Below are 24800 nucleotides of genomic sequence, written 5' to 3'. Positions count from 1 at the left end.
ATAGCGAAAGCAAACAGATAACTTGGTAGCTAGAGAGAGAGAGAGAAAGAGTGAGAGAGCCGCCCCATGGCATTATATAATTTAAGGTTCTGAGTCACCTGGACGTTTCACATTCGTTTCATGATCATGCAGTTTCTTACTAATTATATTCTATATAACCTTGTCTTCCCAACGTTTTCTCTTTAAGGATAAGAACCGTTGTTACACTCAAAAGGAAGCCTAAGCACACACCTCCACTGCAGAATATATACCTCCACCTTTGGACAAATTCTCATCTCATTGTTCCTGGCTCTTTCACTGGCAAACCCTTCTTAGTTTAGAGTTTTTGAGATCAGAGGTGATAATTCAGTCGGTTCTGAATCATGTTTTCAGAGTACGTAATCTTGGGCTCCAAATCTTGCCATTTCAGTTTTGACTTGTGTGTTTCTTAATCCAGTTTGATATTAAAGTTTTAGGTTTTTTGGGGGTTAATCAGTTTCTTTGAATCAATGAGAGGGTAACTTTTTCTTGGTACTGGGTTTTTATTTTCGTTCTTTCGATCGTGCTTGGTGCTGGGTTTTTAGTTTGATTAAGAATTTTAATGAAACTCCAAGGCCACGTTTTCTGTGTGCATGCATTGTGCTTCCAATTAAACAACATTTTTGACAACTTCGGTTTTATTTTTTTATGTGTTTTCATTTTCTGTGTACAGAAGTTGATAGGATCACTTTGGCAAGATAAGACTTTTCTGATCTCTGTGTGCAAACATCAACAGAAGGGCTATCTGTCTCTGCAGAAGTGGATTTGTTGGGCTCAATGAGAAACGCTCTTCTTCCATCTGTACCCTCCCATCTTTACAACTTTGGTAATGATCATTACAATTTACAAATCTTAATTAGCATAGATTGATATTGTTTAATTTGACCATAAGGGCATTTGGGCTCTGCAGAAACTTTTATATGATGAAGATGGTTCTACGTAACTATCCAGTGATTGTTTTGTATCTTCAGGAAACAATATTGATGTTCAGATGTCAAATTGGGATACTCAAATCAACATGAACAGAAAACTGTAAGTCGTCTTTTCCCCTTTCAAAATTTTATCCCTATTTTTTTTTTTAATGGAAATCATATGAACCTCCCTATTTTCAGAAATTATACTAATCTTTAAAATGATTAGGGGTTATTTTTCCATAGTTTCTATATCTTTCAAATGTACAAATAAGTTTGGAAAAGTAATTGTATGCATCAATATTCCATTAAAATGCAAATTATTGGCATTTTAAAATACATCACAAAGAAACCATTTTAAAAATAATCTCAGGAGGCAAAGGACCCACTAGTGTAGTAATTTAGTATGTTATCGCCTCTCTCAATAGGAAAGGTCTTCCAAAAAAAATATATATATCTCGGGATTGATAATCATCCCTCCAGCAGTAGAAAATGTTTTAGAATTCACCTCTCTTGGTAAGCTTAGCTGTGATTTACTGATTTCTCTTCTCTTTAATACTTCACAAAAAAGTATCAAAACCATTATTGGGATCATTTAAAGTAATTGTACAATCACAGTTTATCCAAATGCTGCCTCTACAAAATAAGTTAATTAGGCCCCCAACCCCACGTACAATAATGCAACCTTCTCTTCTGCTTTCTTTCTTTCTTTCAAGAAAAAAAAAAGTAAAAAATGAAGTTAATTGGTCATGGCAAATATGGCAGTGGGTTTTGCATGGGGTCCAAGGCATTCGAAAGTGACAACCCAAATAGCAGAGCTGGAGATGACTTTTCTCTTCCTCTTCCTCTGCAGTCATCATCCCTCCTTGCTTATCAACCAGGTTTGGTTTATTTCCCTATCCATATGTTTCTGTTTTGAGGAACAACTTTTCTAATTTGGCCTAATTTAATTTTTTTTTCCTCAGTTTTTCTTGTCCTTGCCACCTACCCTCATCAAACATTTTGTAATTTAGTAAACTCTAATAATTGACTCGCAAGAACTCTGGGTTTAATGAATTACCTTCTTTGATTGCAGCTTATCCATCTGGTGCATTCAGATACCATGATGGTGTTTCCCAGCAGCCAATCTTGCTGGACAAGAAGATTTCAGCTCCCCAATTTGAAGCAGTATGTTGATCTTCTTTAGTTGGTAGCTAAGATTTTAATAAACAACTAGCAAGACTTCCCAATTCACTCCAAATACCAAGTGATTTACTTCACGTGATATGAGTCTCACGATAGGTTTCACACAAATCAACAGTTGGCAACTGTTTACTTATTAATGTTTAAGTTAAAATACGAAAGGTAATAAATTGCCGGTAACAAGACAATCATTCATCTTATATTGTTCGATTATCAATTTGGACCACACATTTATACGATAATACAACTGAGGTGATAACAAATCCCAGAACTAATTTTATTCTGGTTTTTTCTTTTTGTTCCTTTGAAGGATTTCCAGGCCATACAAAATGCAAGGAAACGTCCAATTCAGGTTGATGACCCTGGTGGTCTGGTTGGTGACAAGACAGCTCTAAACGAATGGAACCAAAATAAGAGAAGCAAGATGACAAATTCTCAACAACAATGGCATCAACAGTTCCAAGAAACCTCAATGCAACAACAAAACAATAAGGTCTGTTAAATACAAAAACAAAATTTAACATTAATTTATCCCTTCATTTAAGTTATTATGGCCTTGTTGTTGAGCTTTTGCTGCTTTTGCCAGATGATGCTTGCGCCTGTGAGAAGAAGCCAAAAGCTCAGTGACAAGATCACAGCTCTTCAAAAACTGGTTTCCCCCTATGGCAAGGTTAGCAGTTTGCAGATAATTACAAAAAAATTTATATCTAGATTTCTAATTATAGAAAAAATATTGTATTTTCTGCAAATTAATTACATTAGGCTTCTGAACTCATTGCAGACTGACACTGCCTCAGTTCTTCAAGAGGCTTCCATTTATATCATGCTACTTCAAGAACAAATTCAGGTTTATATAGACCTATAACAATATCTTCACTTCTTTATGCTGCATATAAATTTTAGTGCTAATTTGTTTCTTGGGTTTTGTTTTTGTATTTAATTTTGTTTTAGCAGAATCTGCTAAGGATGTTTTGTAGTTCATACAAGAAAGCTGCAGTTCTTCACACACAGGTAGGCAAGCACTTAAATTTGTGCGTGGAATGGGGATAACACTGTTTTGCTATCATGGCTAATCAAGATATTCCACGCGTGATAACTTTTTCTCTCGTCATACCATTTCACACAAGTTTTTCTACCCTCTAACCCCGAATTTTTTTCCTTACAAATTATATTGGGAATTGTGAACAGGAATGTGGGATCCAGCCGGTGCTCGACCTCAGAAGCAAAGGCCTTTGTTTGGTTCCTGTATCTGTTACTCAGAAAGTGACCATGGAAGAGGGTGTTGATGATGCTGCTACATCAAGAAAAATGGTCATAGCTAATAACTTGTACTGATCTATAAACACCAGACCACTATTTTGAACTATAGAATTTTAATCCCTTCCTTTTTGGAGTTTGATTTGAAGAGGGAATTGAGAGAATATTATCTTGAACCAAAGAGAGGTCCTTTTGCCCCACTTTGTTACTTAATTATAACAAAAGGTGATGTGCTGATTAGCTTTGGTTTTATGGGCAAGTCCTAATATTACATCATTTCCTACTCTTTTTATTCGATATCAAAGAGAATAAGAACAATAAGAACAAAACTCGAATGTTAAGATGAAAAGATGTACAAGTGATTCTTTAACAAAAAGATTGGCTATTTTGATCAAACACGAGATGAAAAGATGTACAAGTAATTCTTTAACAAAAAGCAAGTCAGTCGTGACTTTTGAGTGACTCAATGTCATAAATTAAAATGAGACTCCTTTTCATTTGTAATATAAACACAATTTAACCAAATGAGTAAAAAAAATTATGCATGTACTCTCCTTTTGGCTTAAATGTAGTTTCATCAAAGTCATGTGTTTTAAGTTTAACCCTTGATTTCTCAATATTGTTTGTATAGAGAAAAAAAATTAAAAAATTAAAAAATTAAAAAAAGGGCATGCATGGAATGTTGGACCAGGAACTACTTTGGGCCAAATCCATAAAGGCAAACGAAGTCCCCCAAGTAACCCACATTAGACGTAAAGGACATGCCATCCCTCGTATTGCACGCTATTCAAAAACGTAAAACACGTGTCCTAGTATGGTTGGATCACCGACCATTCCCAACTCTGACACGGTGATATTAGCAGGGGAGCATTTTTGCTCACCACTTTAACCATAGGTGTACCCTCACCACCCTCCTCAATGCTTGACACGTGTCCATAGATATAACCATAGTTAACTTTTGCTTTGTATTTATGGAATCATGGTTATGTCTATGAACACGTGTCAAGCATTGAGGAGGGTGGTGATGGTACATCTATAATTAAAGTGGTGAGCAAAAATGCACCCTATTAGCAGGAGCTACCGACCGCGAAGGCCTTCCATATTTTCAAGGCGCGACTCGCTGCCCTCTCCCCACCGTTAGGCCTATCCATCTCTCTCTCTCTCTCTCTCTCTCTCTCGGAGCCCTAGATTTTCTCACCATTTCTCTCTACCTCGACATTTTCTCGGGAAAATGGTGAGCACTTCCTCTACTTCAGTCTTCGCTCTATAGGGTTTCGCATGCTAGTGTTATTATTTCAAATTTTTGTTTGCTTAACGATTCTCTTTAGTATAATCTCTGCAATTTTGGTGTTCGATCTTTGGATTTTTGGTTTCTTGATTGGGAAAAATTCGTGAAATTCGTCTGTAGTGGAGTATAAGTTTCGTCAGATAGCGTGTTACTTTTCAATTCAGTCGTGATATTCAATCTTATGCTTCGAGTTACTTGATCATGATTGATTCACGAGTTTTCTACAGTTTTTGAGCCTCTCGTTATTGTGTTCATGCTTAATTGCAGTGCAACTGTGCATTTTGATTTTGATTGATTCACATATAGTATGATTACTGCAATGGCTAAAAATACTCAGCCTAAGATTTTATTTCCTGGCTATATTCAGGATTTTCCTTCATATGGATTTCTTTGTTTTTTTTTCCTTTTGCTTGGCAGTAGTGGTGCTTAATTTTTTCAAGGGTAAGTATATAAGTATGCTTGTGATTCGTCATTCATTTTACTTTTGTTAATAGTTTTGAATTATTATACGCTTGAAGACACTCATGAGCATTTGTAGTTCGAATTATGAAGTGAGAATTGATAAGCCGAGGGGAAGAAAAGCAGTGTGTGTTTTGTTTTAGGATATTTGGGATTTTGATTGGTGTTAAACTTTCGGGTGCATATGTAACAGTTATGCTTGGAGAAACTTTTGGGTGTAATTATAGGAATTTCTAGTGATGCTTTGTTGGTGTTTGATGCAATTCGGTATCGATTAAATTTCTCTAGGCAAACGCAGCGTCTGGAATGGCTGTGCATGATGAATGCAAGCTAAAGTTTTTAGAATTGAAGGCAAAAAGAACTTACCGCTTCATAGTTTACAAGATAGAGGAGAAGCAAAAGCAGGTTATAGTGGAAAAGGTGGGTGAACCAGCTGATAGCTACGAGGATTTCTCTGCAAGCCTCCCTGCTGATGAATGCCGATACGCTGTCTATGATTTTGATTATGTGACTGAGGAGAACTGCCAGAAGAGCCGGATTATTTTCATTGCTTGGTAATAATTAGACTTTTAGAGTTTGACTCTGATTGTAATTATTCTTTTATCTTCCTTTTGATCGGCACACTCATTCTAAGATTTATGCATGAAGGTCCCCTGACACATCGAAGGTGAGAAGCAAAATGATCTATGCTAGTTCGAAGGACAGGTTCAAGAGAGAGTTGGACGGTATTCAGGTAGAGTTGCAAGCTACTGATCCGACCGAAATGGGCCTTGATGTTATTAGAAGCCGGGCGACTTGAATGTGAAGCATCAGCTCTGCAACTGGAGGCGGTCATCTCTATACTATATGGTTTTATGTGACCTGTTTATAGTCTATGGACGTGAGTTTGGTTTACTATTGTATTGCATTGCCTTTGAGAATGTGATTTGTAATTCATGGATTATTGGTTACCTCATTCTGGTGTGGATATAACTTCTTGCCCAGCTTGCATATATAAATATATATTTTTTCTGTTGCCAATAACATCGATCGTTTTTTGCATGACAAAAGAAACAAAGCAAACCCTTCAATTATGTTTGAAAAAAACCCCCCATGTGAAAAAGAAACATGCCGCTAGGTTCCAATTTGAGCGAGAGATTCATTCAGCCAAAATTATATTTAGAACTATAGTTTCTACAAAAGAAAGTTCCCCAAAATATTATAAGATTTCCAATTTCAACTAGCCAAGGCTGAAGCAAGGTTCTTCTCTCCAGACAAGTAAAGAGCAAGCTTCTCTCTAAGGAGAGAGGCAGTATTGTCAGCAGATTCGCAAGTTTGTTGCCGGTAACCAGAATCATGATGATGAGACAAGGGCAATTCATCTTGCACCTCATCCTCCAAATCAATAACTATATTGTGCAGAATACAGCAAACCAGAATAATCCTTGGCAACTTGTTCTTGTCAGGCGTCCACATTACCCCTTGAATTATCCTCCACATCTCCTTCAGCCTCACCAATGCCCTGCGGGCCACCATCTGTGTTGCAGAGAGCCGCTTGTTAAACTCGCACTGATGGTTTGAGAGCTCTCTCCCCTTGTAAGGAGTGAGAAGCCATTGCAAGAGAGGAAAACCAGAATCTCCAACTATGTATTCTCTTACTTCTGTTCCTTCAGAGAAAACCAACTTCTTCCCGTTCAAACAACTTCTTTCTTCACACAGCTTGAAAAAACCTGAACTCCGAAGGACTAGCTCATCACTCAAACTTCCTGGCCATCCTGTAATAATGTTACGGAACCTCATATCCGGGTCAACGATTGCCTGCAAGATCATGCTGCATTTTTCTTCGCAATCGAGCCAGACATCATCTGGTGAGCCCGGTGTAGGGTGGGTCATCAGGATGTGTGTGATGTCAATTGCACCACAACAATTTGGCAGGCCGCGGATTTTCTCAAACTTGGACTTTATCTCCTCCATTTCACCATGCTTTGTAGGCCAACAAAGATGGTGCAGCCCTCTTTCTTCCATTGCTTCCACAAACCTCCAGGTAATGTGAGAAACGGTTGATCGGTTTATCCCAAATGAGTCACCGATGCTCACTAAGGACTCACCAGAGCTAAGCCTCCTAAGAGCGACAGCAACTTGGTCATTTAGAGACAACTGCTTTCCATTTGAATAACTGAAGTTTGAGCTGCTAGTCATCATTTCTTCCTTTACAAGTGAACAGATGTAACTGAATGTCTTTCTCGAAACTTTGAAGACAGATTCAAATTTCATTCTGTCTTTTGATTTTGATTGAGATAAAGGGCCTAGAAAGTAGAGAACAGAAATATAATCATTTATCAATGTGAGTTTTTAGAACCTCTATGTCAATTCCCATAGCAGAACCAAAAGATTAGAAACCTTTGTAGAAGAGGATAGAATTCATTTAATCGCAAGAGTTAGAGTTTTGATGTAGTCCAAATTGTAGTCAACTCGAACACAAGCAAAGTCAAAAAAGAAGATGGTGCAAATTTAAGTTCCTCACACAACAACATAACCAAAAGTCATTTCACATAGCAAGACTTGTGAAAAAAGTTATTTGCTAAACTATTACAAACAATCAATCAATTCCTTACTAATAATTACTTTGTTAAGCAAATGTTTGAAAGCTAATCTTTCAGGGCTTTAGGTATTTGGTATAATCACATCGCTAAAACCTTATGCCTTTCTGCTGTACAACTAGCAGGTGGACCTCAAACTTATTCTGGGAAAATTTTCTTTCTTAACAATAAGACTGCACAAACCAAAATCATTGAATGCATGATAAAATGAGCATATTTGTAAACACTAAAAGGACACCAAATGAAAAGGCAGATAACGCCACTGTACTTATTCTCGTTTGCTTACTTTGTTTCAATCTTCGTTTGCTTACTGTTTCCTTTTCTTCTTAATTTTTTACAAACCACAACAACTGATTGTTTTTTACTTCTACCAAAGAAAATTAGTTTGCTAGATTCCCATCATCTTTTTTAAAGATTATGCTACCTACTTTATCCAGATAAGCATACTGATACTCTCATTTTGGACTAACAAGCAGCTTTTTAGTTCTGTGAACTACTCTCCCACCTGATCAGGCCAAGGAATGGTAGAGCTTCACAATGGATCCCCCTAAAATGGTTGACAGAGCAGCAAGCAGGAAAGCTATCTCATTTGTAATTGGAAAGACTCAATTGAGAAGTCTGCATATTTTGATTTCATAAGAAAAGTACAGAAAAGTGCAATAAGTTCACTTTTTTCATTAAAGAACAGCACTTTGTATTGTTTTAAACAAAGAAATTAGAACAATCCAAACCTAGAGGATACCTTTGTCAACAGAATTTGAAATTTATAGATTACCTTAAAATACAAGAAGATTTAGAACAGTTTCTATCAGCATCTCATCAGAATAAATACTCTTCAACTAACAAATTAGACTTCTGAACCCAATTCTCAGGACACAACGAAAACAAAACATAGGTGCCTGATTGTTCTTTGTTTGCCTACAAATGTTTTCCAAATCAGTTCTCTCACTTTGTTTCAATTTTTTACAGTATTGATTTTGGCCAGTCCAATCCCAATACAGTTTAGAATCAAGAATACAGGACAGCTACTTTTTCAATTAAGTGACCCCTCATCCAAACATATATTGTTCTCAGGAAATAGCACAATACTAAGCAAAAGACATTGAACGCCAATGCCAAGAGATCCCTATAACTATATGTTGGGTAACTAAGTAAGCAGTGGTCAAGCATACAAACAGGCTTTCCAGAATCTAATCAAGAATACAGTGCATATTCACGGTGACGAACCTGAATTTATAGTATCAAGATAATATACAAGAAGGCTGAAGAGAAGAAAATGCATACACTATGAAGGGAATGTTTACCGCAATCTTATCTCAAGAAAAACATACATCACACATTACTACAATCTAACAATCTAATAATTGAGAACTAGATGTAGCCTGTATTGGAATCTCAGCACATACTTAGACCAAATTTCTCTTTTGAACACTAACAGGATTGCCTGCTAATAGAGACATTAAAAATCAACAAAACAACAATAACATAACCAGCAAAGAAAGTATTGATCGTTTTCAGAATTATAAATCAGGAAACTGCTAACAAAGTTCTTAATTTGCATCGTTTTATTTCAAGGAAATAATACATATAAAAACTCAATCTTATAGTTAACAACAGAAATGAGTATTGACCTATGTCATTAGATTTCACCTGATACAAGGAAAACCTAAAATGGTGGCTTCAATTATCACCACACTAGGCATGCTGTGCTCTGTCTGAGCAATACCGATGAGGTAGGAGAAACTAGAGCTCGATAAATCAAATCAACAGAAGCTAAGAACTGTTAGATTGTAATAATATATACCAGAAATCCACTTGCAGAAGTTATCCTTTATGCACAATCACAACAAACATACATGCATTAGAAAATCAATCCAATTCTTCAAAACTGCATTGGACCCAAGTCCTAATATATCATCAAATACTCATAAACAACAAACCAGATATACCCACTGAGAGCCAAACCAATGCATATATTTACAGTCAACCCAATAAAACAAATTAACCAACAACCCAAGTAAAAGATAATGCGAAACACAAAGCACTTGAGGAATATTTGTACCAGTAATTCTCTGAGAGAAGTCGTCCCACCAATCGATGGGCTGGGGTTGAGAACTCAGTGAAGCAGCTGCAGCTAACACATTCTGGTCAACCTTCTTCTCTGTCTTCTTCCTCCTCTTCATCCCTCTAACGGGTCCCATTTCAAAACTTTGAAGGAAACAAACTCGGGCAAGTCAAGGCTCAAGTGTCAACCAAGAAAATTAAAGAATCTCATACAATTCAGAGGGAGACGGAGAAAACCCATTAATCAAAAACCTCCAATTTGAAGACAATGGAAGAAACAGAGATGTTGAGCAAAAGGAACATGATGCATATATGTTATATATGTGGAAGAAGATGGTTTGGCTTAAAGGGTGGGGTTAGAAGATGAAGGTTTGTAACTTTGTATATATGTACATACATATATGTGATGCGCGATATATAAATATAGGTGCTAATTTTTGTTGGATTTCAAAGCATGCAATGCCAATGTTAACAAGTTGAAGAAAAATACGTTAAGGAGAAGGTGGAGAGGTGGAGAGGTGTAGAGGGAGCCAAACAAGTTGTGATTGCAAGTGACGCGGGTTGGTATTTTTGTTCAGGGCAAGACAATGAATATTAAGTTCTGGACATGAGGCACTTCCTACCTCTTTCTTTCGCTCTGTTTGTCTATTTATTATATCATATCTCTTTTTCAACAACCAAAAAAATATTAATTCTTTTTTGGTTTAATGATAGTTTTCTTCTCAAGTTTACAAGAGGTTTATGATCGAAACTACTATCTCTCGTTTTTTTTGTCAACATTGGAAAGAGACGGGGGTTTTCTTACGCACACTGTTAATGTTTTCGGGAGCTCGAACTTGAGATCATTGGTCCATAAGTCAAGGGACTTTACATTGGACTAGACCGTAAAAGATATTCCCATCTCTGATTGATTAAAAAAAAGTTTCTTCAACAAAGCATCACTCACTACCAATTGTTATTTATTTACTTATTTTGTGCCGTAAATAAAAAAATTATGAGTTTGCATGATACTCGCATATTATTGTAAACAAAAAAATATTGAAGTATTTTACCAGCAATGTATTTTGGTGACTAAAAGTTAAAATTGAAGTGGAAAAATTCATCCAATGGCAGCCAAAAAATATGGCGTGCTTGTAAGAAGGAAATGGGATGTTTGGTGTCATTAATTTATGAAGGGATGATGGTTGACCCAGCTCCCAAATCTGTCTTTTTTGTTTTTCCTTGCAATTTTACTTTTGAACCCAGTTCCAAGCTTTTCTCCACCTCATCTTAACAGCTTCTAATTTGATTTTTTTTTTTCCAATAAAAAAACTGAAGACCGTAATATATACTTCATTAAATTTATATGTAACCAAATTATATCCTTCCCAAGAAAACTCCGGACTTATAGCTGAATCCTCTTCAATTTTTTATGTTTAGTTAAATTCCGAGTTATTTTTCTCCATTCAAATGGAGGGTAGATGAATTCATTTTATGTAAAATTTAGACATACATTCCAGGTAGGGTGAGAAAATTGAGGGTTCAATCTTTTTCCTTTTTTTTTCTCTTTTTTTTCCAAGTAATAAGAATTACAAATTGAAAGAAAATATAAAGTGAACTTTCGTCTCAGCTCATGATGGTTTGGGAGCTCATTAGACATCAAAAGTTTTGGAACGCATCACACACCAGTGTTCTTAAACTTTTTCTGATCTTATTTATAAATAAAAAATAAAAAATTCTGATCTTATTTAGAGAAGAATAAAAAGCCATTTTTGTCCTTGGGAACAAAGAAACATGGAACTACGTAAAAATGTGTGTACAGTATACATGGCCCCACAAGGCTTTGTATATCTGACAGTATATGGGCCTATAAATGTTCTAATGTACTTGGTTGGGTTGGCTCAGGCTCAGTTAAGCCCATCTTCGAATAAAACCATAGTCTGCTAACTCAGATAAAAATCCTTGGTCTTTTCAATAACATATACAAAGTGTTAAGACTGCTAACTCAGATATATATGCTATATATACTTTCCTCCAACAGTGAGAAGAATACCAATTCAGTTTTCATATACTTACAATGAGCAAAAGAGAAAACAATTCATCGTTCCTTTTTGTTTTTTTGTTTTTTAAAATGTTACAAATACAATCAATACACATACACATTAACCCTATCTACCACGAAGGTTCGAACCTGATATCACAGGTCTGCAAGTCAATACTCTTTTCCACTAGATTAGATCCCGTTGGCAACACTTCATCATTCCATTTGACATGGTGAGTTTAGGCAAGAATAAAAAATTTCTTTATCAATAAGAGAGAAACATCTCAGTTCTACAAATCTTTGCCTCAAACTAAGCTGCAATCTGTGGCTTTCAGCCTATTCGAACAATTGATAGTTTGATGAGAAGGATAATATGTTTTTCCAACATATAGTTAACAGGAAAACGTAGGACACTGTACATGCTTGCATTGTTATCAGCAGATTGCTCCTTTGGAAAAACTGAAGATATATGACCCTTTTCACCAGACGCGTGGCACGTCCTTCTCTTAATCTTACCACTGATGGCACTCAACCCACCAGTATCAGCTCCTGTACATTGAGTTGTAGCTACTGGTATTGAATTGGTACTTCTTGTTAAAGCTACTGGTATCAATCAGTACTTGTAGTTGTAGCTATGGATGTTGATTGGATACTTGAAAACATTGCTGAAATTGGACAAGCGGATAAGAGATGTCCCTTTTCACCACACCGGTAACATGTCCTCTTAATCTTACGACTGATGGCACTCAACCCACCATTATCAGCTTCTGTACCTGTAGTTGTAGCTACTGGTATCGAATTGGTCCTCGTATTTGTAGCTACTGGTATCGAATTGGTACTTGTAGTTGTAGTTAATGGTATTGAATCAGTACTTGTAGCTGTAGCTATGGATATTGAATGGGTACTTGAAAACGTAGTTGTAGTGATTGGACAAGCGGATGAGAGATGTCCCTTTTCACCACACCAGTAGCATGTCCTTCTCTTAATCTTACCACTGACGGCACTCAACCCACCATTATCAGCTCCTGTACTTGTAGTTGTAGCTACTGGTATCGAATTGGTCCTTGTAGTTGCAGCTACTGGTATCGAATTGGTACTTCTAGTTGTAGCTACTGGTATCGAATCAGTACTTGTAGTTGTAGCCATGGATATTGAATGCGTACTTGAAAACATAGTTGCTGAAATTGGACAAGCGGACAAGAGATGTCCCTTTTCACCACACCGGTAGCATGTCCTCCTCTTAATCTTACCACTGACAGTACTCAACTCAGTATTATCAGCTCTTTTATCTGTAGTTGTAGCTACTGGTATCGAATTGGCACCTTTGGTTGGGGCTACTGATATTGAAAGGGTACTCAAAGTCATAGGTGCAGATTTTGAAGGGGTCCCTAATCTTTTCTGAGTTACTGCACAGCTTATCTTGACAGGTCTTCCACATACAACCTTCTGATCTAACTTCAATGCCAGCGTCAGCGAGAGACTATCAGAGAAATTCACGTGAGCATAGCCTCGGAATTCCCCTGTTTCCTTATCCATACCAAAATGTATAGATGATATCTTGCAATCTGAGAAAAGTTTCTTCAGATCATCCTCAGTAATATCCCATGACAAATTTCCAACATAGATTCTATTGTACCCCTCAACAATTTGTGGGGCAAAATCAGATACTTTATTGGCTCGAGTTGCCTTGTAAGGCTGGATTTTCAGAAATAGTTCACCCCTGAGACAAAAAGAAGTTCCATTAGAATCACGAGAGAATTGGCCAATTCTACAACAAATTGAGTAATCAAAGAGAACCAAACTCACATTTCAGCTCCATCAAGAGCCAAGGCTCGTTTAGCGGCAGCTTCTGTCTGTAGAAACATTAGAATGTTGAGATGAGAAATGATAAACAATCTTGTATTCAGCATGAACTTAAATCGAAAAACAAAAGATTAGCATAAATTGATTCAGAGGTTGTGTGATGCTATTATTTCTACCACAGATTAGGCCACATAACTTCTACCATGCTGGAAAACTTATTTAACTGAATTTAGGCAGATCAACTACTTAGTGTCATCACAAAGAATACAACTAACTGACTTGTAAGATTTGTTCAAAAACATATTGACAAGTCGTATCAAAAGTGGAGGAGCCAGGATAATTTGGCAGCTCACCACTACTAGACTTTGCTTGTAAGATTTGTGAAGAGAATTTCAATTCCAAGTTACATTAGCAAGGACTTAAATACACAGTTTTCTAATTGTACCTAACTTAAATGCAGAAAATAATATATACAAAATTTCTTACCTTAAAGCTAATAATAGCAATTCCTCTAAACTTCCCACTGTCAGGAAACCTCAGACAATCAACTTCAGTTATTGTGCCACAGCTTTCAAAGTAACTTCCAATATCGTCCTCGGTCGAGTAATAAGGAATGCCTCCCACAAAAACTTTTGTAGGAACATCCCCATTCGCTTGCCTAAACGAAATGACAGAACACAAACAGAATGAGGCACAAAATACAGAACATATATTCACATGGAAAGCATATACCTTCCATTCAATCTATATTGCCTCCCATACCTTACACAATCAACCAATCTTCTACTAAACACTAGTGGTTCGAGTGTTGAGGTAAAATATAGGAACAGAGAAACTGAACCTACCAAAACAACAAATTAAACAATATCATAATCAAAACATAGTTGACAAAAAAAAAACACACAAATTCAACAAAGGCTACTATCTAAAATTACCTATCACTGTCGTTACCTATCTCTTTGACACTTTGTTCCTCAGTCCCAAGCTCACCATCCTTCTTCTCTTCCTCATTCTTTGCCTCCTTTCTCTTCTTCTTCTTATTCTTTTTCTTTGGCTTCTTAGCCTCCTCCTTCACAACCTCATTTTCCTCAGAACTCAAAGATCCATTTTCTTCCTCCTTATCTCTCTTCCTCTTCTTCTTCCTTTTCTTCTCCTCCTTCTTCTCATCCCCCAAATCCTCTGACCCAACTTCCCTCTTATCTTCCTCGCCCTTGTTTTCCTCAAAATTACCACCACTGCCACTCCCACTCACCGCCTCTGAACCTCGCAAAGCAAGGAGCTTTTTACGTTTCTCTGGCTTGGACAGTCTGGGTTTGTGAGTTGCAGAGTCCATATGCACTTTCAGCGACTGGGGCTTTGAATTCGGGTCTCGGATTTCCATAGAGGTATGAAGCGGATGTGCAACGGAGCCGGTTCCCACGTCAGAGGGTGCAGCAAGATCGGTGGGCGTCGATGTTGTGAGACGGTGAAGCGAGTTGGCTTTGTAGTCCAGCGGCACATGTGAGTTCCAAAATTGGGGGATTGGAGAATTGATGAGATGGGTGGTTGGGTAACTGGAACAGGCCGGATGTTCATACTGAGAAACGTTGGTTTGGGGGTTCCAATAGTATACCACCCCAAGGTTACCGTCGAACATGCCAGTCCATGGCGGTGGGAGTGTAGGATCGGAAAAATAGACGAGTGGAAGATAGTGAGGCAGCGTCGCTGGTGGATATTCATGCTGTCCCATGGTCGGAACGGCTCTTATATCAATTATTAGGTACCCAAGGAACACAAAAGGAAATTTCCGACCAAAAAAAAGGGACAGAAAAGGAAATAAAGCAGAAAAGGAAATTTCCGAGCATATAAGAGATTTAGGGGTGTATTCAATTGAGATTTTAAAAGACTATTTAGGGATAAAAAAAGTCTTGCGGATTTAAGCAGAATATAATTACTTTTAGGATTTTTTTAATGGATTTATACAATCAAGATTTTTTACTTATGATTTTAGAGATTTCTATTACAAAATTTATAAGATTTGAAAGGACCACATAAATTTCTTCTGGGATCGACATAATATTTATTTAGAAAAAATAAACCCTTAAAAATGAAATGCTAATATTGTTTCTATCTCTTCACCATCCCGACACCCACAAAGCTAACCTTCACTCTCGGCAGCATACCCTCCCACAGCCACCACACACACTCTCATTTGTGTATTGTGGTATGTGGAGTTGCATTCCACTTTTGTATGGATTTTTCAAGTAAACTATTTATCAGTACATCACATCGATCAATGCCAACAATTTCAATGCTTTTGGTTCTCACCTCTGTTAAAATCATTTATTTGTATCAAAATCTATTTTTGTTGTTGATAAAAGATGAAATTTCATTGAAAACTCAAGTAGGGGTACAATCTTGAAACAAAATATCATTGAAACTCAATTGCATCCCAGCTAAGAGAGCCAGCGCCTGGATTTGCTCAGGACACCTAGCCTTCTTAACTGGCCGCACACAAGCTGCAATGAAGGTTCCCCACTCATCCCGTACCACCACTCCTAGACCTCCATTACGATCCTCAGCTTTCCAAGCGCCACCCACATTAATCTTAACAAAGTCATCTCTTGGAGCTACCCATCTTTTTGGAGCTGAGCGTGGGATATTGGAGACCAAGTCATCCCTTATTTGCTGATATTCAGCCAACCAAGCCTTTGCTTGCATCACCATCGCATTTGGGTCCACACCACCACCATCCCAAATACACGAGTTGCATTTGAATGCCAAGCTCTTCCACAACAAGTATTCTATTAACAACTTTCTAGTAACTAATCTAAACAAAAGCTACACCCTTTGGGTGTTTGTGTCGAACAGATGGTGGGCAATTTTTGCCCAGCCATCCAGCTTTGTCATATAGATGTGTGAAGGCCCACATGTTAGAAGCTTATAACCCAACAGCTGGTAGCTCTTGTTTTGAAGGTGGTTTGGTCTTCATGTGAGGGAAGGTGAGGAAAGAACATTTTTTTATACCCAGTGGTCGTTAGTGGTGGTTTGGTTGCCATGGTTTATAACCAGTGCCCAACCGTTTGGGTGGAGGTCAAGGTGAGGAAATAATTTTTTTTTTTTAAAATCTCACGTGAAAAGTCTGATGGGTTAGGATGGGATTTGAGATAGAGCTTGGTATTTATACCTCATGCTAAAAAATCTCACACAATCTCACATTTTAAAAAATCCTTTGAAATTAGCACAGTTTTGAATACCATAAGACTTTTTGTTACTTATTTAAAGTCTTGATTGAATACCGCTAGATTTCGACACCCTCATTTAAAAATCCTAATAATCTTAATGGAATACCACAAGACTTGTTTAGATTATTTAAAAGTCTTAATTGAATACCACATGACTTATTCATCTCAAAATAATCTTTTAAAATCCCAATTGAATACACCCCCCTTAGTTACAGTGGAGTGGAGCCACTAATCATAACAGCATCAAATGAGAATTGCTTGGGGAGAGGCCAAAGAGTTTGAGCAACCATGGAACGGAAAGGATGCAAAGCAAGAGTTCCCTCGTGTTTTTGGAACAAGATATTAATGAGCTGTTGCTCACATTGGTCTAAAGATTTGCTATAATTTGCTTCTTAGACCAACCCAAATTCCCATACATATTTTGAAATTTGTGGTTCTTAATATATTTGCATCTTTTATACATGTTTTTTGTTTTTTCAATCTGCCACACCCACCCATATTTTTATTTTCCCACTATTCAAGTAAATGATAGCAGATCGATTTCAAGCAGAAGATTACAAAACAAACAAGGCATTTCAAATGATTTGGAAGGACAAACCAACTAGCCGAGCTCTACTGTCCTCTTACAACATAAAACCAAAGCAAAACACTCGTAAAACCTACAACAAAAGTACATGAAAACACTTAATTGTTCCTTTTGACAAGGAGAGTTTAAGCAAGAATCAAAATTTGCTTTATCAATAAGAAAGAAACATCTCAGTACTACAAATCTTTGCCTCAAACTAAGCTGCAATCTTTGGCTTTTCAGCCTATTTGAAAAAATAATAGTTTGATGAGAAGGATAATATGTTTTTCCTACATATAGTTAACAGGAAAACTTAGGACACTGCCTGCATGCTTGCATTGTTATCAGCAGATTGCTTCTTTGGACAAGCTGAAGAAATATGACCCTTTTCACCGCACTCGTAGCACGTCCTTCTCTTAATCTTACCACTGATGGCACTCAACCCACCATTATCAGCTCCTGTAGTTGTAGCTACTGGTATCGAATTGGTACTTGTAGTTGTAGCTACTGGTATCGAATTGGTACTTGTAGTTGCAGCAACTGGTATTGAATCAGTACTTATAGTTGTAGCTATGGATATTGAATGGGTACTTGAAAACGTAGTTGCTGTGATTGGACAAGCGGATGAGAGATGCCCCTTTTCACCACACTGGTAGCATGTCCTTCTCTTAATCTTACCACTGACGGCACTCAACCCAATATCATCAGCCCCTGTATCTGTAGTTGTAGCTACTGGTATCGAATCGGCACTTGTAGTTGTAGTTACAGCAATTGAATGGGTACTTGAAAACGTAGTTGATGCCATTGGACAAGCGGATGAGAGATGTCCCTTTTCACCACACTGGTAGCATGTCCTTCTCTTAATCTTACCACTGACGGTACTCAACTCAGTATTATCAGCTCCTGTATCTGTAGTTATAGCTACTGGTATCGAATTGGCACCTGTGGTTGGGGCTACTGATATTGAATGAGTACTTGAATTTGTAGGTGCAGAATTTGAAGGGGTCCCTGCTCTTTTCAGAGGTACTGCACAGCTTATCTTGACAGGTCTTCCACATACAACCTTCTGATCTAACTTCAATGCCAGCGTCAGCGAGAGACTATCAGAGAAATTCAAATGAGCATAACCTCGGAATTCCCCTGTTTCCTTATCCATACCAAAATGTATAGATGATATCTTGCAATCTGAAAAAAGTTTCTTCAGATCATCCTCAGTAATATCCCACGACAAATTTCCAACATAGATTCTATTGTACCCCTCCACAATTTGTGGGGCAAAATCAGATACTTTATTGGCTCGAGTTGCCTTGTAAGGCTGGATTTTCAGAAATAGTTCACCCCTGAGACAATAACAAGTTCCATTAGAATCACGTGAGAATTGGTCAATTCTACAACAAATTGAATAACCAATGAGAACCAAACTCACATTTCAGCTCCATCAAGAGCCAAGGCTCGTTTAGCAGCAGCTTCTGTCTGTAGAAACATTAGAATGTTGAGATGAGAAACGATAAACAATCTTGTATTCAGCATGAACTTATATTTATTAATAATCGAAAACAAAAGATTAGCATAAATTGATTCAGAGGTTGTGTGATGCTATTATTTCTACCACAGATTAGGCCATAAAACTTCTAATATTCTAGAAAACTTATTTAACTGAATTTAGGCAGATCAGCTACTTAGTGTCATCACTAAGAATACAACTAACTGACTTTTAAGATTTTTTCAAAAACATATTGACCAGTCATATCCAAAGTGGAGGAGCCAGGAGAATTTGGCAGCTCACCATCACCACCACAAGACTTTGCTTGTAAGATTTGTGAAGAGAAATTCAATTCTAAGTTACATTAGCAAGGACTTAAATACACAGCTTTCTAATTTTGCCCAAATTAAATGCAGAAAATAATTTACAAAATTTCTTACCTTAAAGCTAATAATAGCAATTCCTCTAAACTTCCCACTGTCAGGAAACCTCAGACAATCAACTTCAGTTATTGTGCCACAGCTTTCAAAGTAACTTCGAATATCGTCCTCGGTCGAGTAATAAGGAATGCCTCCAACATAAACTTTTGTAGGAACATCCCCATTCGTTTGCCTAAACAAAATGACAGAACACATAAAGAATGAGGCAAAAACTATAGAACACATTTTCACATAGAAAGCAGATATCTTCCGATCAATCTATATTTCCTCCCATACAAAATCAACTGATCTTCTACTAAACACTTTCTAAACACTAGTGGTTCAAGTGTTGAGGTAAAATATAGGAACAGAGAAACTGAACTTACCAAAACAACAAAAATTAAACTAAAAATTCTAATTAAACAATATCATAATCAAAACAAAGTTGACAAAAAAAAAAGCACAAATTCAATTTGAGCACAAGGGGTATCGTCTAAAATTACCTATCACTGTTATTATTTGTCTCTTTGACACTTTGCTCCTCACTCCCAAGCTCACCATCCTTTTTCTCTTCCTCATTCTTTGCCTCCTTCTTTCTCTTCTTATTCTTCTTCTTCGTCTTATTCTTTTTCTTTGGCTTTTTAGCCTCCTTCACAACCTCATTTTCCTCTGAACTCAAAACTCCATTGTTTTCCTCCTCATCTCTCTTCCTCTTCTTCTTTTTCTTCTCCTCCTTTTTCTCATCCCCCAAATCCTCCGACTCAACTTCCCTTTTATCTTCCTCGCCCTTGTTTTCCTCAAAATTGCCACCAGTGCCACTCCCACTCACCGCCTCTGAACCTCGCAAAGCAAGGAGCTTTCTACGTTTCTCTCGCTTGGACAATCTGGGTTTCTGGGTTGCAGAGTCCAGGAGCACTTTCAGCGACTGGGGCTCCGAATTCGGGTCTGGGTTTTCTGACCCATCAGTTTGCGGGTCGGCTTTAGCTACCGATTCTGCTAAGGATTGAGCTAGTGTTTCTCTTAGCTTTTGCTTCAGCCTTCTGTTTGACAAAACCATCTCTGCACTCTTTCGAAATGATGGCTTTTACTGAAGAACTCTCTGAAGAGAATGAGAAGGCAAGGGCCAAAGCCGCCAAAGCCTAAGGTTTTGGCCTGAGGTTTTGGTTCGTATAGAAAACGGAGGCAAGCGTAGTCGATTGAACGACGTCGTACTGGTGCATGCTTAGAGATTTATTTTGGGCCGAAGCCTATGGAGGATTCGGAGGGGTGGTTCGGTGCTTGGCCCTGGGCTTGACATTTTGAGCCTGAAAATGCGGAGCCCTCTTTTTTTTTTTATCAATAAATAGTATAGCCGGGCGGCTATACTCTTGGTTTTTTTTATTATAGCCGTTCGGCTATACTACTGTTTTTAGTATAAAAAAATAGTATAGCTGCCCGGCTATATCTTTTTGACACGTGGCCAAGTGGGCGCTAAGCGCCAGGCGGTCCCTATTTTTTTAATAAATCGTAAAGCCGCGCGGCGATACCTAGTGTTTTTTTAATAAAAAGAGTATAGCCGCACGGGATACTCCCCTTTTTTATTATAAAAAAAATACTATAGCCGCGTGGCTATACTCGGGATAATTTTTATAAGAAGAAGAGTATAGCCGCACGGCTTTACTGGGGTGGTTTTTCTATAAATAGTATAGCCGAGCAGCTATACGCTTAACATAAGACTTCATTTTCCCCGTCAAATTGTTTTGATTTTTTTTTTTTCCCTGTCAAATTATTTTTCGCAGTGCTGAGCGGCTATACGCTTAAAATAAGAACCTGAGAATGTGGACGCTTAACAAAAATTGTCTTAGTTAGGTTCTTATTTTTGTTAAGGAATTGCTATGGGCACTTCGAAAAACTCATCATAATTTTTTTTTTTTGTCTTATCTTTTTTATAAAGGAGGAAGTGTTCGTAATAAATTTGTTGGCGTACCAATAACAACTTCATTTTATTATACTTTTAGAAAAGATGTGCCTACCATGTTGGTAAATAAACCAAAAGGTTAAACAATCATTTTGTCCGAAGTATCACACAATTTTGCCTGTCACTTTTGATTCATGTAGTTTGACACTTCCACGACCTAGTAGTTTCAATTCCGTCAATTTTGTCATTGTAGTTTTGTATTTGTAGCAATTCAAGGACAAGCTAGTATTCTTGTCAATTTCTTTAACTATGCAAGAGGCAATTTCGTCAACCTAAAACTCTTGAGCGTAAAAGGTCATTTGAAACTCTCCCCACTTCATATTTGGGCTCGAAATTCAACCACTAATCCCAATTTTTGAAGAACCCTAAACCCAAATAGTCAATTTCAAGCCCCAATATGAAATGGGGAGAGTTTCATACAAGCTTTTACGCTAAAGGGTTTTGGGTTGATCAAATTGCCCTTTGCACTGTCAAAGAAATTGATGGGAATACTAACGTGTCCTCGAATTGCTACAAATATGAAACTACGTACATGGTCAAAATTGACGGAATTGAGACTACAAGATTAAAAGTGGTTGAAGTGCCAAACTACAAGAACCAAGAGTAACTTTTAGCCTTCCTTATTCCTGAACAATATTCTCCAAGCACAAATTTCCAATGTCTTATTGGTTTCCTTTCAAGAAACACAAACACGAATAATAGAGTAGACTAATAGTTGGGAATTTACAAGTCCCATTAAGTTTGTTGCAATTTACCCTTCTCTTAGTTCCAAAACTATACAATTATGTGGTTTTATAAAACTATACAATTATGTGGTTTTATACTATGTTAATGATGTGCAGAATGATCCTAAAAGCTACTGCATGGCATTGGCAAGCACAACTCTATCCTCTCTTTTTTTCTGTTTTTTTGGGGTTTAAGTTAGAAAGGGAGAAGTCAAAAGCCATAAAATATTGGCTCATCTGAAAGTAGTTAAGTTAGAAGGATTTACAAATCAAGAGAATGAGAAAGGATGCGTAAGAAGGGATCTAGTTACAGTGGAGCCACTAATCACAGCAGCATCAAGTGATAATTGCTTGGGGAGAGGCCAAAGAGTTTGAGCAAACCATGGAAAGGATGCAAAACAAGTGTTCCCTTGTGTTTCTGGAAGAAGCAAAAGATATTAATGAGTTGTGTACAAAACTTCTTCACATGGGTCTAAGGATTTACTTCCCATAGATGTTTTGAAACTTGTGGTTCTTAACATATTTTCATCTTTTAAACATGTTTTTCATCGATCGGCCACCACAACCCGTGTTTTTGTTTTCCCAGTGTAAAAGTAAATGATAGCAGATCAATTTGAAGCAGAAGATTATAAAACGAACAATGCATTTCCAAAGATTAGAAAAGACAAACCAACTAGCTGAGTTCTACTCTCCTCACAAACAAAACACTAGTAAAAGTAAAACCTACAACAAAAGTACATGAAATATGACTTGATCATTCAATTCCCATGAGCCCCTTCAGTTGAACAAACAATTGCATCCTTAAATCTTTAACCAAGCAATGACAACTTTCTAAAAATCATTGTTGGGTAGTGGTTCGTGGGCCCCATCACCAATGAAGATGTTGTCATAGACAAGAGCTGCAATGGCAGCACCAATCAATGGGCCAGCCCAATAGACCCAGTGGTGAGTCCATGACCAGCTGACCACAGCAGGCCCAAACGACACTGCTGGGTTCATGGATGCACCATCAAACGCACCCCCAGCCAAAATGTTGGCACCGACAATCAAACCAATTGCGATAGGTGCAACAATGCCTACATTGCCCTTCTTTGGATCAACTGCTGTGGCATACACTGTGTAGACCAAGCCGAAGGTCATCACAATCTCAAACACTAGAGCATTCCACACTGACACACCAGACGACAGAGAGAATGCTGCTGTTTCCTGCAGGGGTTAAATGAATAATCGAAACGTCAAGTTAGGAACATGTAAGATCAACAAATTATCTTGGACAACAAGAATTATGCTACCATCAGTCAATCGTGTGTGAGCACGTAATGCTACCACGGTCATTGATGTAGATGTGCTAGCATCACGTGTTCGCGCTCATGTTGACCAACAAGTTAATTACTTACCCATCCACCGGTGGCAAACTTGAGTAGCAAGCAAGCAACAACTGATCCAAGCAACTGTGCAATCCAATACAAAATGCCTCTCAACAGAGTTATGTTGCCACCAATGAATGCACCAAATGTGACAGCAGGATTTACATGACCCCCGGAAATGTTTGCACCCACTGAGACAGCAACAAAAAGTGCAAAAGCGTGTGCCAATGATGCAGCTACAAGCCCAGACGGTGTGGTTGACCCGTTGTTAGTTAGCTTGTCTGCCAAAATTAATTAACTTCCCTTGATTAGCCGATTTAATTAGAAAGCAAAAAAAAAAGGTTAGATAATCACATACTTTGAAAAATGCATATATCAAGCTAACATTTATCTTTCGCGTATCACACATACGTATAGAAAGTATAAACCAATTCAAATTAATGTGAAAAGAGATTACGATCGACAACCTTGAACAGTCAAGTCGTCAAAAAATGAATGAACAATGTATATCATGGTAAGTAACAACAATTTTGTAGACAGATATATTGAAATTGTGAAATTGAAGGATCTTACTGAAAGCCATGCCAGAGCCTTCCCCAGCAAAAACAAAGATGAGCATAGAGAAAAACTCAGCAAAGGCAGCCCTTATGGCATCAGGGTGGCTTGCCTCTCCTGGCGTCCCAACTGCAATTCTATTGATTGGCATTTTCTTCAAATTCCTCTTTCAAATCCTTTTTGTTTCTCTGTGTAGCTCTTAGCTTCCACTGTCGACTGCTTACTTTACAAGTGTGGGATTTGCCCTATAAATACCTGAAATAACGGCTATGGAACGGGTCTAGCCGGTCAGCGGTAAAAAAAGATGTAGTAAATCTGTAGGGCCAGTGAGCGACAAGACTGGAGCGGGTTTTTCTCGATGCCACATGTCGGTCGCTTTACAGCTCCTGAATGCGACGTGTCGTTCGTCCAGGTACGGCTCTCCCACGTTTGTGGTGGTGATGAAATTTCATTACGGCTGAATCGGCAAAAAGACTGGCCCGAGGAGATTTAGGATCGCCGTCCAAGTGACGTGGCGGACCCCGCTTGATGATTGTGTAATGGTTATGTGGCGCGAGCGCGAAATGGCCGGCGAGTTCTCGGAGTGGGACGAACCGACGTTTGAATATTCAAAACGAGTGTCGTTTTCGTAGCGGGTCGGTGGGTCCCTGCATTAAAACTTGCGTCGTCATGGTCCCGCAACGACCGAATTGTTTCAATCGGTGATGTGTCGTATGTATAGAAAAATAATGTTTATTAGATTCTTAATTATGTTGTTAATTATTTTAATGTTGAGTTGAGTCTCATATTATTATATTATTAGAGGGTCCATCAACATTATTAGTTCCACTAAATATGAGAAAATTCTTTTTGGGGAAAAAGTAGGAAAAATAAATTGCTTATTAATTACAACGTTCCAAACTAATATTTTGTGTGCCGACAAAG

The 24800-nt window shown here is 37.7% G+C and overlaps 5 protein-coding genes and 1 pseudogene across 9 annotated transcripts; 2 read left to right on the top strand and 4 right to left on the bottom strand.

Moving 5' to 3' along the window:
- The first annotated feature begins 86 nt into the window (after positions 1–86).
- LOC110756592 (uncharacterized) lies at positions 87–3620 on the top strand. 4 transcript variants are annotated; one of them, XM_021958035.2, is made up of 10 exons: positions 87–373; positions 755–844; positions 990–1050; positions 1695–1810; positions 2005–2096; positions 2422–2604; positions 2698–2781; positions 2893–2958; positions 3063–3122; positions 3300–3620. In XM_021958035.2, the coding sequence occupies exons 2-10, from the start codon at positions 796–798 to the stop codon at positions 3444–3446; spliced, it is 858 nt and encodes a 285-aa protein (XP_021813727.1). In that variant the 5' UTR covers positions 87–373; positions 755–795; the 3' UTR covers positions 3447–3620. The 4 variants fall into 4 exon arrangements, with proteins under 4 accessions (XP_021813727.1, XP_021813723.1, XP_021813726.1 ...); XM_021958031.2 differs by having other exon boundaries at positions 970–1050; XM_021958034.2 differs by having other exon boundaries at positions 88–373; positions 692–844.
- Positions 3621–4437: 817 nt separating this feature from the next.
- Positions 4438–6138, top strand: LOC110756689 (actin-depolymerizing factor 2). Its single transcript, XM_021958141.2, has 3 exons — positions 4438–4602; positions 5404–5669; positions 5764–6138. Exons 1-3 carry the CDS (start codon positions 4600–4602, stop codon positions 5912–5914), a joined length of 420 nt encoding a protein of 139 aa, XP_021813833.1. The 5' UTR covers positions 4438–4599; the 3' UTR covers positions 5915–6138.
- On the bottom strand, positions 5763–10449 carry LOC110756688 (PIF / Ping-Pong family of plant transposase). Its single transcript, XM_021958139.2, has 2 exons — positions 9757–10449; positions 5763–7400 (listed from the first exon to the last, which is right to left on the bottom strand). The coding sequence occupies exons 1-2, from the start codon at positions 9893–9895 to the stop codon at positions 6331–6333; spliced, it is 1209 nt and encodes a 402-aa protein (XP_021813831.1). The 5' UTR covers positions 9896–10449; the 3' UTR covers positions 5763–6330.
- Positions 10450–11826: 1377 nt separating this feature from the next.
- On the bottom strand, positions 11827–15448 carry LOC110756707 (phragmoplastin interacting protein 1-like; annotated as a pseudogene). Its single transcript, XR_015833620.1, has 5 exons — positions 14533–15448; positions 14344–14422; positions 14068–14239; positions 13585–13631; positions 11827–13498 (listed from the first exon to the last, which is right to left on the bottom strand). The product of XR_015833620.1 is annotated as a phragmoplastin interacting protein 1-like (transcript).
- Positions 15449–17465: 2017 nt separating this feature from the next.
- LOC110756736 (phragmoplastin interacting protein 1-like) lies at positions 17466–20433 on the bottom strand. Its single transcript, XM_021958202.2, has 4 exons — positions 19776–20433; positions 19294–19465; positions 18797–18843; positions 17466–18710 (listed from the first exon to the last, which is right to left on the bottom strand). The coding sequence occupies exons 1-4, from the start codon at positions 20327–20329 to the stop codon at positions 17684–17686; spliced, it is 1800 nt and encodes a 599-aa protein (XP_021813894.1). The 5' UTR covers positions 20330–20433; the 3' UTR covers positions 17466–17683.
- Positions 20434–22580: 2147 nt separating this feature from the next.
- TIP1;3 (tonoplast intrinsic protein 1;3) lies at positions 22581–24110 on the bottom strand. The gene is made up of 3 exons (XM_021958018.2): positions 23895–24110; positions 23352–23602; positions 22581–23160 (listed from the first exon to the last, which is right to left on the bottom strand). The coding sequence occupies exons 1-3, from the start codon at positions 24025–24027 to the stop codon at positions 22786–22788; spliced, it is 759 nt and encodes a 252-aa protein (XP_021813710.1). The 5' UTR covers positions 24028–24110; the 3' UTR covers positions 22581–22785.
- Between the last annotated feature and the right edge of the window lie 690 nt (positions 24111–24800).

Source organism: Prunus avium, chromosome 2, assembly GCF_965620075.1.
Source record: "Prunus avium chromosome 2, drPruAviu1.hap1.1, whole genome shotgun sequence".
Lineage (NCBI taxonomy): Eukaryota > Viridiplantae > Streptophyta > Magnoliopsida > Rosales > Rosaceae > Prunus > Prunus avium.
This window is presented reverse-complemented; position numbering and strand designations above follow the sequence as displayed.

Bases quoted from the DNA above. Each gene is read 5' to 3' on its own strand.
- LOC110756592 (XM_021958031.2), top strand. The intron at 1,811-2,004 runs GTTTGGTTTATT...CTTTGATTGCAG, and splicing joins CCTCCTTGCTTATCAACCAG to CTTATCCATCTGGTGCATTC. The intron at 2,097-2,421 runs GTATGTTGATCT...GTTCCTTTGAAG, and splicing joins CAGCTCCCCAATTTGAAGCA to GATTTCCAGGCCATACAAAA.
- LOC110756689 (XM_021958141.2), top strand. The intron at 5,670-5,763 runs GTAATAATTAGA...TTATGCATGAAG, and splicing joins CGGATTATTTTCATTGCTTG to GTCCCCTGACACATCGAAGG.
- LOC110756688 (XM_021958139.2), bottom strand. From the start codon at position 9,895: ATGGGACCCGTTAGAGGGATGAAGAGGAGGAAGAAGACAGAGAAGAAG. The intron at 7,401-9,756 runs GTACAAATATTC...TCTACTTTCTAG, and splicing joins CTTCTCTCAGAGAATTACTG to GCCCTTTATCTCAATCAAAA.
- LOC110756736 (XM_021958202.2), bottom strand. From the start codon at position 20,329: ATGGTTTTGTCAAACAGAAGGCTGAAGCAAAAGCTAAGAGAAACACTA. The intron at 19,466-19,775 runs GTAATTTTAGAC...CATTTTGTTTAG, and splicing joins ACAAATAATAACAGTGATAG to GCAAACGAATGGGGATGTTC. The intron at 18,844-19,293 runs GTAAGAAATTTT...ATGTTTCTACAG, and splicing joins TTGCTATTATTAGCTTTAAG to ACAGAAGCTGCTGCTAAACG.